Here is a 15,667-nt window from a genome sequence, read left to right on the forward strand (position 1 = left end):
ATCGTGGAAGATCTCTACAGAACAGGAGAAATGTGTCTAGTTTTAGTTTGAATAAGGGGCCATTTATTTGTATGCTTTAAATAGTAAAAAATGCGTCGTTATTAGATAGTCTTCCCGCAGGAAGAGTCCGTTGAGATTATCACAAAGAAGGAATAGGATCCGCTCCATTCAGTTAGCATCGGCAGCGCACCGGAAGCCCAGATTGCCCGCCGAACTGTCCTCGGTGTTCTGCGATCGAGCCGCACAGCGATAGCGATAGCAGTACGATTCGTGACACAGGTATGAGCCACCCTTTTTCACCCGATTCGGTGGATCGCTGCCCGGCTTGCGCTCGATGGCCGCATCCTTCGCGTCCCAAAGATCCGCCGTCCACTCCCACACGTTGCCAACGATGTTGTACAGCTCGAACGGGTTCTGGCGGAAGGACGTCACCGGGCAGGTGGTCTCGTAGCCATCCTCCTTCAGATTGCTGTCCGGGAACTCGCCCTGCCATATGTTCATCATGTGCTGCTCCTTCGGCATCAGCTTGTTACCCCAGGGGAACAGCTTCTGCTTGCGACCGCCCCGGCAGGCCGCTTCCCATTCCGCTTCCGTCGGCAGGCGCTTCCCTTTCCAGGCGCAGTACGCGACCGCATCGTTCCAGGACACGTGCACCACCGGATGGTCCAATCGGTCGCTTATATCACGTGACACATCACCTTCCGGATGCTGCCAGGAGGCTCCACGTACCTTGTACCACCAGGGCGCCGCCGCCACGCGGAAATCTTCGTACTGCTGGCGCACCGGTTCGCTGAGCAGCTGCTGGAAGACGAAGCTGTCGCCAAACTTTTCCGCCTCCGTGACGTAGCCCGTCTGGTCGACGAATGCCTTGAACTGTGCGTTGGAGACTTCGTACTGGTCGAGGTAAAAGTCGCGGATCGTCGCGGGCCGGGCCGGTGATTCGCGATCCTTGACGAAGATAGGTTCATTTGTGCCGATTACATATTCACCTCCTGGGATAAGGCTCATGTCTTCGAACCGCTTGGAATGTTCCACCAGATCGAGCAAGCTCTCCGGACGACGGTCCGCCCCGTCGGAGTGGGAGTGTTGTGTTGCATCGGCCGGGAAGATGACGCGTTCCTTCGGCTGCTCTTCGCCCTCGGCATTGCGTTTCAGCTTGTTGCATCCACAGTCACCGTTTGCGAGCTTAAACACTAAAATGCAGCTTAAAAATAAGAAAAACAGGCCACACCGATTCGTTTGCTCCATTCTGCCGGGGCGAGAAGAGTGCAGTTTGACAACAAATGCAGCCTGCGATCAGCTGTTTTCTTGCTTTGTTGGCGGCATTGTTGTCAAGATGTCACAATCGTTGTGTTTTTTTGTTTATTAGTCAAAATTATCTATTTTCTTCAAATTGTTCGGTAAATTTAGTTTTTTCTCTAAATTTACCGAACAATGGAAAAAGAAAATCGCAAAATTACAACGAGCCGTTCAACTATTGAATCACTTAATATAAATACGCAACGTTTTTGCAGCGTCCGCGTCAGTATGGCCAGATCTTTTTTGCAGTTTACGGTAGGAGCGTCAACATTTTATCGGCAGTTTTCAGTAGGAATTTCAATTGGTGTTACCAGTCCGTCCAATTTCATCGCATCACATGAATTGCAGACACAGGCCTTAGTTGTCAGTGTTGAATTTCTGGTTCTGGTCTGTAGTGATTTCCATGCATCATATGGAGTTTACTGCATTCAATCATTAGGCAAATGGTTTTATGCCTTTTCGGTGAGTATTATGAAAAAACCTGTGATTTTCGGTAGGTTGAATGAAAAATCAGCTGTTTTAGCATGGTTGGAATCGGTTGGAATACAGATAAAACGGTATTCTGGTCACTCTGGTCCGCGTTGTTGTTTGTTGATGTTTACGAAACAGCAGCAGCAGCATCAGCAGCAGCAGTAGCTGTCAGGCGTCCATTCGAGCGAATGGAAGGAGGACAATTTCTTTTCGGGGCGGCCACTGGAACATGGTAAAAACTCGAATGATTACCAAACATTGTCCAGAGTGTGAGGTGCAGGTGGCGATTGCGTCGAAGAAATGTTCCTGCGGCCACGTGTTCAGCATGCGGCAGTCCAGCGCGGCCGTGTACGAGCCGCCGTCCCGCACCAAAGCGGGCAAGCGTAAGGCGGCCCAAGCAGCGTCCGCCAGCTCGAGCGATGGGCGCAAGGGCTCCGGGCAGGTGCAGCGCCGCCGGACCAGCCGGGTCCGGCGCGAAAAGCCCAACTACTACGACTCCCTGCAGTACGAGAAGAAGAAGAAGAAAACGAAGGTTTGAACCGGGGGAATGTCGGTCCCGAGCGTACTCGCACTAAAATTTGCTCCCTGTTTTGTCTTACAGAAATCCTCAAAATCGTCCCTTTTCAAAGGGAAAGATGCTAAGCAAACGCAACTGATAACGGCCAAGGACACGCAGGCAGCAAGAGCAAACCGGCACGCGAACCGTCGGGCGAAGAAGGAAGAGATCGACGGTGGTGGGGATCTGGCTGCAAAGTACGTAGAGCGAAAACTATGCGAAACTATCGGAACACTCATTTTGATCTTTTTACTTCTTTCCAGACTGCCGCTCGACAAGCAGGAAGTAGCCGCTATAATTTTATCGGAAATTAATCGTAAAATCGGTTCCGTCGTGTGGACGCAACCCTAGCAGACATACACCACGCTGTAAATCCGTCGTTAGATTAAGTCTCACTAAATATAACTCTTTTCCATTGTAAATTAAGGCGTAGTTTGTATCTGTCTGCTTACCGGATTGACACCCACTGGCTGCGTTCGTGGCAGCTGCTTGCGTCCTTGTCCAAACGGTTGCGCCCTGGCTGTCCGTGGTGACTACACCGTACGTCAGCCGTTGCCATGGCGATGATAGGTCTACAACATCAAGAATAACATTTTCCCAGCCCAAACACCTTCGGTTCTCGCTTTGTTGTTCCACTATCCGTGTGTATCTGCCGTCGAGCGAGCTGCTCTGTCCAAGAATATCCCCCAAAAGTGGGTCAGTCGTGTTCCGTCGGGCCATCGAGTACCTCCTCGGTAGTGCAGGAAGCATTGATCCATTGATTGTACGAGCAATGTGCCAGCATACCTTCACCACCGTACTGATAACGTGCAAAGAGCGATAGTGAAAAGCGATTCAGTTCCCGCTGAAAATGGCATCCGAGCTGGATGCGACAGTTTTGAAAAGAACGCAAAGTTCCCTCGGCAAGTTTGTGAAGCGACCCGCACTGACGGAAAAGTTGCTACGAAAACCACCGTTCCGATTTCTTCACGACATCGTGCACGCGGTATGTAAATTTCCACGATCGATATTGCCGGTTGCTGGTGTGTTAGTTCAGTCGTAGTAACCTGCGACGGAATTTCTGTTTTATCCTTACCCCATATTCCCCCCTCCCACATCCGCCGGGGTAACAGATCATTCGAGAGCATGGATCGCTGGACGGGCTGTACACGGCGGACGAACTGAACTCGGACAACATCAAGGATCGGGACTCGAAAATGGCGTTTCTACAGAAGCTCATCGATGTCGTCAGTAAGTATGGAGCGTGAATGGTTCGGCAGGGCGTCGTTGTTTATTTGGCGTCAATCAGCAAAAGGTTTGGGGTTCGCCCTTGTTGACATAGAGACACGCTGTTGGCGTTCGCAACGGATAACGGGCCACAAGATGGGGGACTAGTTTCGGGCGACGAGAGTTTCACAATGCACGTGCTACGCTCGTCCACGTCCAAAAGCCTTTCCATTTCGATGACCTTGCCTAGACCTCAAACCACGATGACCTGTCCGGCCCGTGGTCAGCCGTGGTGGGCGATTATTGATTTTCCATTCGGACTGTTTTTGGCTCTGTAGTTGTGTTTCTGATTCGTCATCCTGCCGGGCTTATCAATATTTAAAATCAAAACTTGTTTTTTTGTTTGCTTAATGTTTTAATGTTTTTGTTTGCTTAATGTTTTTGTATGACTACGGACATGGCAATTCCCAGCGAAAATGGGGACACTTTAGCTTTGAAATTTAAAAATAAATGCACCTCATGGTACATAACGATTTTTTTTCAATCCCCCGTTCAATAGAATTGACAACTGGCCGTGAGCTAAAAGTTCGTCCTTCGAAAATTGTTGCCGGGCTGGAACCGGAACGTACCAACGAACTGCTGCAGGCTCTCGCAAGCATATTGGAGGAAAAACTAAGCACAACCGAAATAGTGCGACACTATTTAGGCGACAATCCAACAACGACCAACGGAGTCAATAGCAATGGCTCTGGCCCGAACGCTGGGCCGGAAACGAATGGCACCAAAGGGGAAACACGCGAGGAAGGTAAAAAATCCAAACAAGAAAGGGTGAAAGAAAAGCCCAAAGAGAATGAAGCAACCGCGGTGGATCCAAGACGAAAGGATAAGAATGGTAAAGTGAAGGAAAAGGAAGTGCTTAAGAATGGCACAACCGTTAAACAGGTGGAAAAGGCAAAAACGAAACAAAATGGTACTAAAGTGCAGCCTAACGATTCCACCAAAAAGAAGAGCGACAAACCGAGCAAAGGAAAGGAGAAAGAGAAAAGCGTTAAACGTATCTCCTCCATCCCGGAGGAACCGCAACCACCGGCTGTGCCGGAAAGGGTGACACCCGCGCGACCGGAACCGACAACGAACGGCACCGAATCGATGGTAAACGGTGGAAATGCCCCGGAAAGCCGGAAGCGAAGAGATTCAATCAAAGAGTTCGGCGAGCCGGTGACACTGTCCGATGCCAATGGTGAGGCATCGGGTGAGGAGGAGCACGAGAAGCGGAGACAGCAGCAGCCCGGCAGCAACAGCAGCAGCCGCCGATCGTCACTGAAAAAGCAAAACAGCTTAACGCCTAGCGAAAACAACGCCCTCTCGGAGATGAACCAGTTTAATGGGCTGCAAAGCTCGCTCAGCAGACAGGACAGCAACGGTGCGCTGGTCGGGCAGGATGCACTGGCCGGGCCGGATGACGTAGCTGCCACCTCGGAGCAACGGATGGCAGAAGTTACGGTAACAGTTGCGGCACCGGTTGAGTCGAAATCGTCCGCAGTGAAACCTCCGATGCATCGCCAGCAGTCGGTCGAGACGGTGATGAGACCACGGACCAGCTTGAGACCACCGAGCGTGCGGCCACCGTCGGCCCGGCCCGGTGCGCCGCGCCGGAAGGAAAAGAACGTCGAGGTCATACTGCAGCCGAACGAGACGCAAAAGCTGGGCGAAATCAACGTAAAGATGGAAGTGTTCAACAGCGAGCTGCTGGACGATGATGGGGAGAACTTGATCGTGATCGAGGATCCGACCACCGTGTCCGATGGGCTCGTGTACGGCAGGGCGGGCGAACCGCCGGGCGGAGCGGCCGACGAGACGGCACTGCTGCAGTCCGCCGAGCAGGAGGAGCAGCAGGGCCATCTGGTGCAGCAGATACTGGAAACGCAGAAGGAGTTCTCCACACACACCGGCACGGACAGCGAGCTGCTAAGGAAGGCGGATATGGTAGTAGCTTGCATGTGCTTTCTCAACGTTTCCTTAGTGCTAACGGGTTAAGTTTGGTTAACCTTCTCCCTTTCTCCAGGAATGGACCGCCGGGCAGCGGCAATCGTCCGCCAGACAGATGGAGTCGCTGCGTGAATCCATCCAGAAGCTGACGCGCTCCGTTAATCCGCTCGGGAAGTTGATGGATTTCATCCAGGAGGACATCGATTCGATGGAGCGTGAGCTGGCCAGCTGGCAACAGATCTACACCCAATCCATGGTGGAGCTCAACAAGGAGCGCAGGTACGTACGTACTCCGTTGATGATTCACGGGTGATGATTGTGGCGTGATCTCCCAATCGTAAATCGAATCGTTTTCGAACGTGCTAATTGCAGTGCCACGGAGAACGCCATCGAACCGCTCAAACAGCAGCTGTCGCAGATCGAAGTCAACATCAAAGAGTACCGCGACATGATCGACACCACGCGGGCCAACATACTGCAGAACGAGGCCAAGATCGAGCGGCTGTACATGACGGAAATTTAGCAAAACGATCGCCCCACCGTCTCCTCCACGATCGTGCGAGGACAGGGATGAGCGATCGTTGTTTTGCAACACGTTTTCACGAATTTTCTTTTTACTGTTCAACTCCACCACCACAAGTGTCCTCTTCTTAACAAATCAAACTGGAAAATTTGGACGAAATACATTAGTGTGTCCAGCACGCCCTTGAACCGAATCTTGTCCGCAGAGGAGTCCGAGAGATAGGTTTTGTTGTGTTGTTGTGTGTTTGGTTAAACATGATATAGATATACTTTATTTCGTTTACTTTTGTGTTTCCTCAATGTTTACCTCACCGTATTTCCTCCCCCTTCCGTTTTCCGTTATCTTTTATCGCAATAACCGCTCATCGAGTTAGTGTATATACTTAATCCTGCCCCTCGCCTCTCTCACGCGACTCGCTAATAACGGCTGCAACAGCCTCACTTTTTTCAGTGTTTTTTTTACCATTCGCTTCCTTTACTTTACAGCCAGTTGTTTGTAAATTTCCACATTATATACACACACACACCAAGCACTTTCTGCGCGAAATCTTTCCAATTAGGTTAAAGTGTTTCGCAGAGGGGGTTCGTTCCCACCAATTCCTTTCACGCTCTTTTTTTTATAGCGACACGATAGACGGTCTGCCCATTTAAGATTACAGTTACTATCATACACACATTTACACGGCTAAGGCTCTCGTTTTCTTCTCACGCTACGCTAAGTTGCAGCAGCAATAGGAGGGTTTTACCAACCCTAGGGTCTGTTATAACGCCTCTGTGCATAAGATAGTGTGGTGTGGTGCCTTTTTACTTCCTGCTAGCTACTGCACGACGACACGCGACAAACTACCGAAAAACCCTGGGAACTGCTCTCGATTGCTCATCAAAATAGGTCTGTGTGATTGTGTATTTGTGTACGGTGAATCTCACTTTGCGTGTCTCTACTATGTACATGGCGCGAGAACACAAATTAAGCTAAGTGGGGATAAAGCGTGGGCAACGAGAAGGAGAAGAAATGCGGGAGGAATTTCCTACCAAGCTTCTTCCCAAAGCTGTGTGTGGTGTCCGTCAAACAGCAATTACAGATTACACAGACAGACAGAGGTTTTGCGTTTTCATTAAACATTTTTCCACGTGGGCTTAGGGGATGGTAATGGAATAATACACAGTAAAAGTTTGCATCTTTGCGTGTTTACAATTACATTCAATTTTGGTTTCGTTCGCTACTCCCGTTGCTTTGTGGCTAATTCGGTTTCGGTTTGATTCGGTTGGATTATGATTTTGCTAGTTGCCTGGTTCGGCAGCATAAATTAGGCAAGAGATAAAGGAGAGAATAATTGGGAAAGAAGGGAGAAGACTTATACATAATTTCCTTAACGCATTTAGATAAATGATATCACAATTTTGAACCTAGCTCTAAACTCATTGTTCAGTTTGTGGGGCTGTTTTCCATTTATTATGAGGTTGATTGTTTATCTTGTTCGCTCTCTGTGTCTCCGCGCTTTCAAAATTAATATAAAATACAAATTAATTATAATAAAATAGAAAGGGTTTGCTTTACAGTAGCAAAAGCGGTAAAGCAAATTTAGATTCACATTGTTCAAGGAATTTCACACTTTTAGCGTCTTTTGATCGACAATCGAAAATAAACTCTATAATCAAAATTCAGAATTTTACAACTTTTGCTTTTGTTTCGCTTTCAAATTACACCCATACGCGGACAACCATACACACACTCTGTTCGTATGGTGGCCCATCATCACGCTTCACATTCAACTTTTAAGCAACCTACACACATTTTACATGAGAAAGTCGAACGCAATCAGATGATTTTGATACACACTAGAGCATGCCTTTTTCGACGGCAACGCGCGGGCAATTTCCATGTTTCATGCAACATAAGCAAAATTTAACTATTTCACCCACTCTCCTCTAAATAATCTCTTGCTGAGGAAGTACCTAACGCGATTGATTTGCTGCACTTCAACAGTGAACAAGAATTTCTATTTGTATGTGTTTGATTCGCATTTTTGGATTTGAACTTAATGAGATTTGGTTAGTGAATATGAATTGTTGGGTATGGTCGATCCACTCTTCCACACTTTTCACACGAGTAACTGCGAAAACGGAGGGAATCTCTTTTCTCACGACGATATGTATTGATGAGCGTTATGGAACTGAGGCCCCCATACAACTACTATAGCTACAACATTGCTTAAAACATAACTTGTTCGAAAAATACATGAGTGAAGTGAAGTTTTAACTATCCCGCAGGGCAGGCGCAAATGTAATCTCAGCCCAATTCGCATGATGAGCTGCACGAAAGGCAAAAAAAAAAACGCAGCAAACAGACTGACTGGCACCGGATCCAGGTGCCGGATTGTGGATGCAATTAACACCCACCATCCCTCCCAAGCTCCCCTGTTCCGATCACAAAAGCGCTTGGGATGAAAATAGAAACACGCTTTAAAAGCCGCGCAATTCTGCGGTTTGTCGCTAACGGGTGTATTGGGACAGCGGCGTTCAAAATGATGCTACCTTCCCCACTGTCCAACGATTGTCGTCCAATCGATAGCGTGTTTGTCTGCTTCATACCCTCACAACACTGCGTGCTCTTGCTCAAGTGGTCGGCACGATTGCGCAGCGGGGGAACGCGCAGTGGTCCAGCTGACGAAGCGGAATTATCACACTTTCTTCGCAGACACCAGTGACAAAGGCGACCTATTTAATGTCATTTACTGCGCGCTGTCGCTTCTACGGGCGCCCTTCGCACCGTACACCGTACCATCCGGCAACCAGAGGCTTATCTTCAAAAAACAGTTGATAACTTCTGGATGTGCAATGAAGCAATGATTAAGGGTGTATGATGTGTGTATGTCTACATGCTATACTAATAACGATATCATTCCCTCGTAGCACCTTTCGGTCAGATTGTTTAAACTGTTGCATACATCCTTTGTGTGTTTGTTCCCTTCCGCGACGCCTTCCCGCGATCGTTGTTGAATTAAATCAACACTCATTTGCACCTAGAGCTTCCCAAGCGATCGGTTTCTAACAATCCTGCTGCAATACTGTTATGTGCACGTCTGTGCACGAGAACATGCTGCTGTGCTCCAAAAAGATGGGACAAACTAAGCTCACGTCCACATCAAAAATACACTGTTTGATACCGCACTTATCGTGCCGCAGCAGCACACACGAAGGGGGCATGGGGATGGATGATAGGGAGGGGGGGGGGGGGGGGCACAATTTGCTCAACCACTTTGTATGGGATTGCGTGGATGAAGGCACATAGAGTAATGATGAAAATGGGTAATAATACATCGAGCACGAACGTGTGCGGCGCGACTCGTCCTAGCACCCATAGTCCCTAGGTTGAGTGTAACTGTAAAGCTAGTTGGATAAATATATGCCTAACCCATCCGAAAAACGATCGTGATCGGTTGCCACAAGACAAAATTAGCACAGTGTACGTGTCTTTCAGCGTCACCTGGTGCGCAAAAGGGTGCGTTCATGTTGCGTGATGATGATGATGATGATCGATGCCCAAAAGGAGTAAGATTGTATCCTAGGCCCAATAATTAAAGGTTGGTATCTCCGATGGTAGTGTGTGGGATGGTGGGCGCCGGCAGCAGAACGCCTCTTCCTCCGGTGCGACGCGCTCGATTGATCAGCACCCCAACGATACTGCCCAGCTTGCCCTTTAAGCTAGCGCCGATGGTTTGCAGCTGCACATGGAACGTATATCTATGCCGTACATACCGCTGAGTAAGATAGTGATGTCGATAATGGTGTTGTGATGTAGCGATGCCACCGTTGTACCTTCCCGAAGGTACCAGCATTAGAGCTTGTGTCTCCAACGAAGCTTCCGTCTCTGTTGCACTGCTTTCCCAATCCTCGTCTCCAGCGTCTCCAGCGTCTTCCAGAGCGTCGGTCGTCTTCCAGCTCTCGGTGCTCCTTGTGAGCAGCAGCACCTTCCTTCCGCTAGCGGTACGAGCATATCCTTGCCGCGTTTGATGCTACAACTCGAACAGCTCGTCCTGCTGGCGCTCCAGCTTCTGGAGGGAACTTTGCACCCGCTTGCCCTGCGTCATCACGATCAGCTGGTTCGTATCGGACGCCGCACTGCCGGAGGAGCTCTGGCGCTTGTGGTGGTGGTGGTTGTTCGCCCCGCTACCACCCGCGCCGACGTGCTGCGCGCTGTTGCCGGGTACGTGATAGTGGTACTGCTGGTAGGACGAGATCGACGACGAGGACGATGCGTTCGAATAGGCACGCGGTTTCGAGTAGTACCCACTGCTGCCGCTCCCGCTGCCCACCCCGCCGGACGAGGACGAGAAGAACAGATTGTCGTCGCTCTGGCTGCTCGTGACAAAGTCGCTGTTTCGCTGCACCTCCGCAATGCACTTCCGGGTGGACGCGATCGAGCTGTCGATTTTGCCGAGAAACTCTTCCAGATTTTTGCGACTTTCCTCCTCGGGCGAGACGAGCGGCGATTCGTCGCCCATCGAGTATCCGTTACCGTCCGAGCTGATACTGTTGTTGTTGTTGCTAATGATGCTGCTGCTGGTGCTAGCACTTCCCCCGGACGGCATCCGGCTGGCGCTGGTCAGCGCATTTGGACGTATGATTGCTTCCGGGTCCTTAGGATAGTGGGGTGAATCTTTCGCCACCGGTACCATCAGGAACGGTCGCAGGAAGATGGTATCCGTGGGCAGTAACCTATTTACTCGCCTAATTTGTTCCATCTGGAAAGGAAACGGGAAGGATGGCGATGAAGCGCGGAAGTTAAGCAAGTGATGGACAGTGTGTGCGTGGGGTTCTCTATTTATGGACCGATACTCACACTACATCCGTACTTCAGGGCAAGACCCTGCAGGGTGTCGGTCCGCTCGACGTCGTGCCGTATCAGTGCGTCGGTCGGCTGCAGGGCGGCCGGGCTGCGACTTCCGCCGGATATGCTGCCGTACTTCTTGAGCGAGCGGGCCGAGTCCCGTATCGATTGCTTCTCGCCAAACATGGTTTCATCTTCCATTCCGGCGTCCGACACTAGCTTTACAAACTGTGGCCCGCGCACCAATCAAACACACACATAAACACACACGGGGTAGAGCACGGGAAGTTGGGAAAAGAGAGACAAATTAGTAGCACATCACACACCAAAACACAGCAATCGGGCTCCTTCTCCTCCTCCGCCTCGGGGTTCTATTTCGAGCGTTTCGCGGAAGGTGGGGGGGGGGGATGTTGGTTACGACCAGTTTTTCAACAGAGTGAGCCCTTGCAGTGAATGAGCCCGCCAGTCAGCCAGCGAGCAAATCGGACCACCTGCCACGACTTCGGAATGCTGTGTGTCTCTGTGTGTGCGCGGAGCAATCCGTAACACCGTTGCAGCTTTACCGTTCAAAGCACCACCCAACTGCTAGACCATTTTCCCAACCAGACGGGGCGGGGGAGACCACTTAAACCGCGATATTCTTTCCAATATGCTGACAGAAAAATACAGTGAGCGCACTTGCTGCTTTCACCAGCTTCGACCCTTTTTTGCCCTCCTCCCTCCTTCCACACCGAGGGCAGAATTGACAGCTGCTCTGGCGCAGATGAAATAGCAACTCTCAACGGCAACTCGGCTTCAAGTGACGAACGAACCCTTCTAAACACGCCCGAAAGCAATTGCACAAAAACACACGAGCAAACGAAAACAAAGGCGGCCACACACGTACACGGCACAGAGCGCACGGAATGATAAGTGCCTTGTGCGTGTGTGTGGAACAACGATTAGAGACGTATGTGGTGTCGGGGTCGCTCTCCGCTATGATAAGACTGTTTTAAATGTAAAGAGGAGAAAAAAACGTTGCACGCATATTTAGACAGCTCGATAAGGCCGCCAATTTGACACTAATTAAACAAACAAAGTGGCTAATCTGCCATTTAAATTGATAATACATACGCACACCGGGAAAGAGAGAAAACAATTGCTACTTGCGGGGCATGGTAGAGCGCCTGTAGCAACGCTGATCGATGGAAGTTACGATGTTACATGGCAAATAATTAATGCGTAGCCGCCGCTTCTGCAACAAAGCGCGATAACGCCACGAGACGAAACATCTCCCGCTCCATCACGCACACATGCCATCTCTTGCCACCCCTCTTCGTCCAACGGTACAGCAAAAAGCAAAAAAAAAACAATCGCCACCCGCCGGAATAACTTTCGTCTGTCGTAATGCAATATCGCCCATCCCGCGTGACCTTGCGCGATCGCGGGTCTCTCTCACGCGCACTTGGTGACTGGCAGGCAGGGAGCAGGCGATCGACGGTGGAAAATTTGTTGGCATGGAAAATTTACCACAAAAGCATGGTCTGTGGCCGTGTGTTGCAGTGAATGAAATTAACCCGAATCCCCAATTTCGTTTTCGATCATTCAAGGCGCCTACAACGATAGATTAAAGAGGGAGAAGATGGGAGATCATGCAAGATCGTGCAGCAATAAAAAGAAGGGAAAACTTGTGAACGTGTGACTCATCCAGCACGAACGTCATTCTGAATCGGAAAGGGGGAGGTGTTTTTTTTGGAAAAATCACCGGACGGGTAAATCCGTTTCGTAAATACCCCTTTCGCGCAATCCCTTCCGAGGGGCGGTTTTGTGTGCTTTTTTGCATGTTGTGTGTCCGACACGTTTACCAGTAGTGCACACACACAGGCAGGCATTTCATAACATCAGCAAAACCGTGGTCCGATGGCTTGCGGCTGACGATGATGATGACGATGATGGTGATGCCCCCCGGAGTTGCGGATCGTTGACCGCCCGACTGCCCGGGTTGCATGTGCATGAAGCAACACCACACCAACAGCTGATCGGGGGGAGGAGTAGGAGGAGGAGAAGGAGCGATTTTTGTACTTGTGTTGTTTTTTTTTGCCTTTTCCTTACCTTCACGTAAGATCTCCAGTTTTTGTACTTTTTCCTCAGATCGCTCATGGTTTCGAGGCTCATCGTTTTCCGTCACCACCGTGTATCGCCGTCGCCTGCTTCGTTCTGCTGTTTCTATGCGTGTGTGCGTCGGAAGCTGCAAACAGAGCTGCAGCACGGGAAGGGGGCCGTTTCGGGGTGTGTGAAGATGGTGCTGAATTGTCCGCAATAAATCACGCTTATCCTAGACACACACACTCGCATGACAGCGTAAACCATCCAGCGTTTGCCTTGACCACGAACTTACAGCGACGGGGAATGCAGTTCCGAGCACGGACGCGGTCCCGCTTCTGGAATTTTGCATACAAAGAAGATAACACACCTGCCCTGCTCCCGTTCTGTACGGCGCGTGGGGTGACGAAACACACAAACGCCTCGCCTCGTGTCTCGTTATCACCAATCAACGGCAGTGCCGCAACGATCACTTTTTCGGGACGTTCATCAATGTAACGCCGCCAACGGTTCCGTGCTTCCCCCACACACGCACACAAAGCGTTTTGCCGGAAATAATAGAGGCAGTTAGCGAGAAACGTCACATCACAGATTCACCACTATCGTCCCCCTCGCTCGCTCGCTGATTTCTCCCAAACCGCTGCACACTTCCACGTTCTCGGTAAGCGACTCGCGAGTCACGATCACTTCGGCGGCGCGGTACGACGATGATTGCTGCGTTTGCGCACTCGCGCGAGTGTGTCTGCGGTCTGCGATTCCGGCGAAGCCACCGACGCGAGCGATTCAAATTGCGAAGTGCGTGAACGCCAGGATGGGCTGGGTGCGTGTTGCAACTGCACCCGTGACAGCTACTTTTGACAGTTCACAGACCACCGGGAGAGGAGCAGCTTTGGCAGTGACGACGCGAATAGACTTTGCGGCATTTGGATCCGGCAATAGGGGCAGAATTCTAATTGCGATTGTTTTGCTGTGCTACGCAATTGTGGTTTTACTTTTTCGACCCCGTGCTCGTTGACAACTGGCAACCCAGCGGACCGTTATTCGAGCGCAAATGTCATCGCGCACGGATCGGTACCAGCCTGACGGATGCGGAGTTGTTTACCAAAACAAAATTAAAACAAAACCGACGCACCCAGCACGGACGCCATTGGGCGGGCCACACACAACACCACACGATGCACTCGTACCGGGCGAACGTGAACCGCAAACACTGTGCGTACTTCCGGTGCAACAACAACTCGGTGTCCACTCCGGATATCACATTCTTCGGCTTCCCGAAACCGTTCGACCGCTACGAGACGTGGATGAAGTTTGCGGGCGTGCCGCACGAGCTGCTCGAGAACAAGCGGTACCGGTATCTGTGCGAGCGCCACTTTGCCGACATCTATATGTGCCGCAGCCAGCGACGGACGCTGCTGCTGGGTAATGCGGTACCCTACCCGTTCGACCAGTCGATTGTGACGGATTGCGACGCGTCGGAGGGAACGGTCGAAGTGTACGAGATGGAGTCGGACGGGACGCTCGCGAAAGTCGCACCTTTGCGGCCGCTTGACGGTGAGTGGTAGTTGGTGTGGGGTGGCCGTTGGTCCATGAGTGTGTAGGGCGGTCATTAACAATGTTGGTTCTCTCTGGTTTTGCACAGACAACGAGGGCGCCGAGTCGACGGACATGGAGCAGACCAGTGAGACGGACACGGAAGCGTTAAGTTCCCCCACGGTGACCGTCGTTCGCTCCAGCACTTCCGAGGAGCTGCAGGATACGCTAAGGGTTGAGGAGGTGCCGGATTCGAAGAAAGGCTCCCAGAAGGAAGAACCGAAATCGGAAGCTGTTTCGTCGGCCGGCAGCAGCCACAAGCAGAAGCTGGTCGCCTCGAAGATAGCGGAAATGAAGGTGAAGGTGCGGAACACCGCTGCTGCCGGTGCGATCACACCCAACCACCGGGAGGCAGCCGGCAAGAGGGTGGTGCTGAACGGCAAAACGATACGCCTGGTGCCGATCCAATTCCGCAACATCATGCACAAACAGTCGGAAACGGACCCGGAAGTGACGATCGTCGACAACGACCACGAGGACGGGGGCAAGCCGGATGATGCTTCCGGCGAGGTGCCGAACGCCTCCAAGAGTGTGAAATCTCCGGTTTCGTCATCCACCAACTCGCACGACGAACCCGTTGAAGGGCGGGAAGATGAGCCGGCGGAGAGCAGCGCAGGGGGCCAGCAGGCGACGGAGCGGGACGACAAAATCAGCGAATTCATCTTCAAAGGCGAGGAGTACGTGCAGATGCCGAAGGCGCACTTCGTCGGCAAGCTCAGCAAGCTCGAGCAGCGGGTGGCGCACTACGAAAGCGTCATCAGGAACATGCGCTCCATACTCGACCACGCCAGTCCCTTCGGTTCAACGGACGGTTGAGGAAGGGTGGAGGGGGGGGGGGATGAACTACGCCTAATTTTTACCGAGAACAGGTACTTGCGAGTACTTAATATGGGAATATTTTAAGAATTTATCGATACACGCTGTACGCGCAGATATGATGAAAAACGCTCCGAGAATTAAAAAAATGTGAATTTCTGACGAAAAACGTGCCGTGAGTCGCTTTTTTGAGGAATCCGAACAGGCAGCGACGTGTGTGGTCGCGGTGGCCCTCTTGAGTCGCTTCCGCGAATTCTGCCGTTTGGCGCTTTTGTGAAGAATGGATGGAGTAGGTGTGGGGG

The 15,667-nt window shown here is 51.0% G+C and overlaps 5 protein-coding genes across 6 annotated transcripts; 3 read left to right on the forward strand and 2 right to left on the reverse strand.

Annotated features, from left to right (window-relative positions):
• Window positions 1-40: 40 nt before the first annotated feature.
• On the reverse strand, window positions 41-1,800 carry LOC11175994 (formylglycine-generating enzyme). The gene has a single exon (XM_003435778.2). The coding sequence runs from the start codon at window positions 1,246-1,248 to the stop codon at window positions 169-171; it is 1,080 nt and encodes a 359-aa protein (XP_003435826.2). The 5' UTR covers window positions 1,249-1,800; the 3' UTR covers window positions 41-168.
• Window positions 1,801-1,853: 53 nt separating this feature from the next.
• On the forward strand, window positions 1,854-2,748 carry LOC3290473 (UPF0547 protein C16orf87). The gene is made up of 3 exons (XM_551404.5): window positions 1,854-2,302; window positions 2,372-2,523; window positions 2,590-2,748. The coding sequence occupies exons 1-3, from the start codon at window positions 2,000-2,002 to the stop codon at window positions 2,675-2,677; spliced, it is 543 nt and encodes a 180-aa protein (XP_551404.1). The 5' UTR covers window positions 1,854-1,999; the 3' UTR covers window positions 2,678-2,748.
• A 141-nt stretch (window positions 2,749-2,889) lies between these two features.
• Window positions 2,890-6,234, forward strand: LOC1281746 (TRAF3-interacting protein 1). Its single transcript, XM_061648420.1, has 5 exons — window positions 2,890-3,311; window positions 3,439-3,556; window positions 4,092-5,518; window positions 5,598-5,800; window positions 5,894-6,234. The coding sequence occupies exons 1-5, from the start codon at window positions 3,177-3,179 to the stop codon at window positions 6,042-6,044; spliced, it is 2,034 nt and encodes a 677-aa protein (XP_061504404.1). The 5' UTR covers window positions 2,890-3,176; the 3' UTR covers window positions 6,045-6,234.
• Window positions 6,235-6,267: 33 nt separating this feature from the next.
• LOC5667715 (lysM and putative peptidoglycan-binding domain-containing protein 1) lies at window positions 6,268-13,556 on the reverse strand. Of its 2 annotated transcripts, none has more exons than XM_061648421.1 (3): window positions 12,966-13,556; window positions 10,887-11,102; window positions 6,268-10,788 (listed from the first exon to the last, which is right to left on the reverse strand). In XM_061648421.1, the coding sequence occupies exons 1-3, from the start codon at window positions 13,026-13,028 to the stop codon at window positions 10,060-10,062; spliced, it is 1,008 nt and encodes a 335-aa protein (XP_061504405.1). In that variant the 5' UTR covers window positions 13,029-13,556; the 3' UTR covers window positions 6,268-10,059. The 2 variants fall into 2 exon arrangements, with proteins under 2 accessions (XP_061504405.1, XP_061504407.1); XM_061648423.1 differs by lacking the exon at window positions 12,966-13,556 and adding an exon at window positions 11,438-12,888.
• A 299-nt stretch (window positions 13,557-13,855) lies between these two features.
• LOC3290474 (uncharacterized) lies at window positions 13,856-15,534 on the forward strand. The gene is made up of 2 exons (XM_551401.4): window positions 13,856-14,510; window positions 14,599-15,534. Exons 1-2 carry the CDS (start codon window positions 14,132-14,134, stop codon window positions 15,363-15,365), a joined length of 1,146 nt encoding a protein of 381 aa, XP_551401.4. The 5' UTR covers window positions 13,856-14,131; the 3' UTR covers window positions 15,366-15,534.
• Window positions 15,535-15,667: the final 133 nt, after the last annotated feature.

Source organism: Anopheles gambiae, chromosome 2 (genome assembly GCF_943734735.2).
Source record: "Anopheles gambiae chromosome 2, idAnoGambNW_F1_1, whole genome shotgun sequence".
In the NCBI taxonomy this organism is placed as follows: Eukaryota; Metazoa; Arthropoda; class Insecta; order Diptera; family Culicidae; genus Anopheles; species Anopheles gambiae.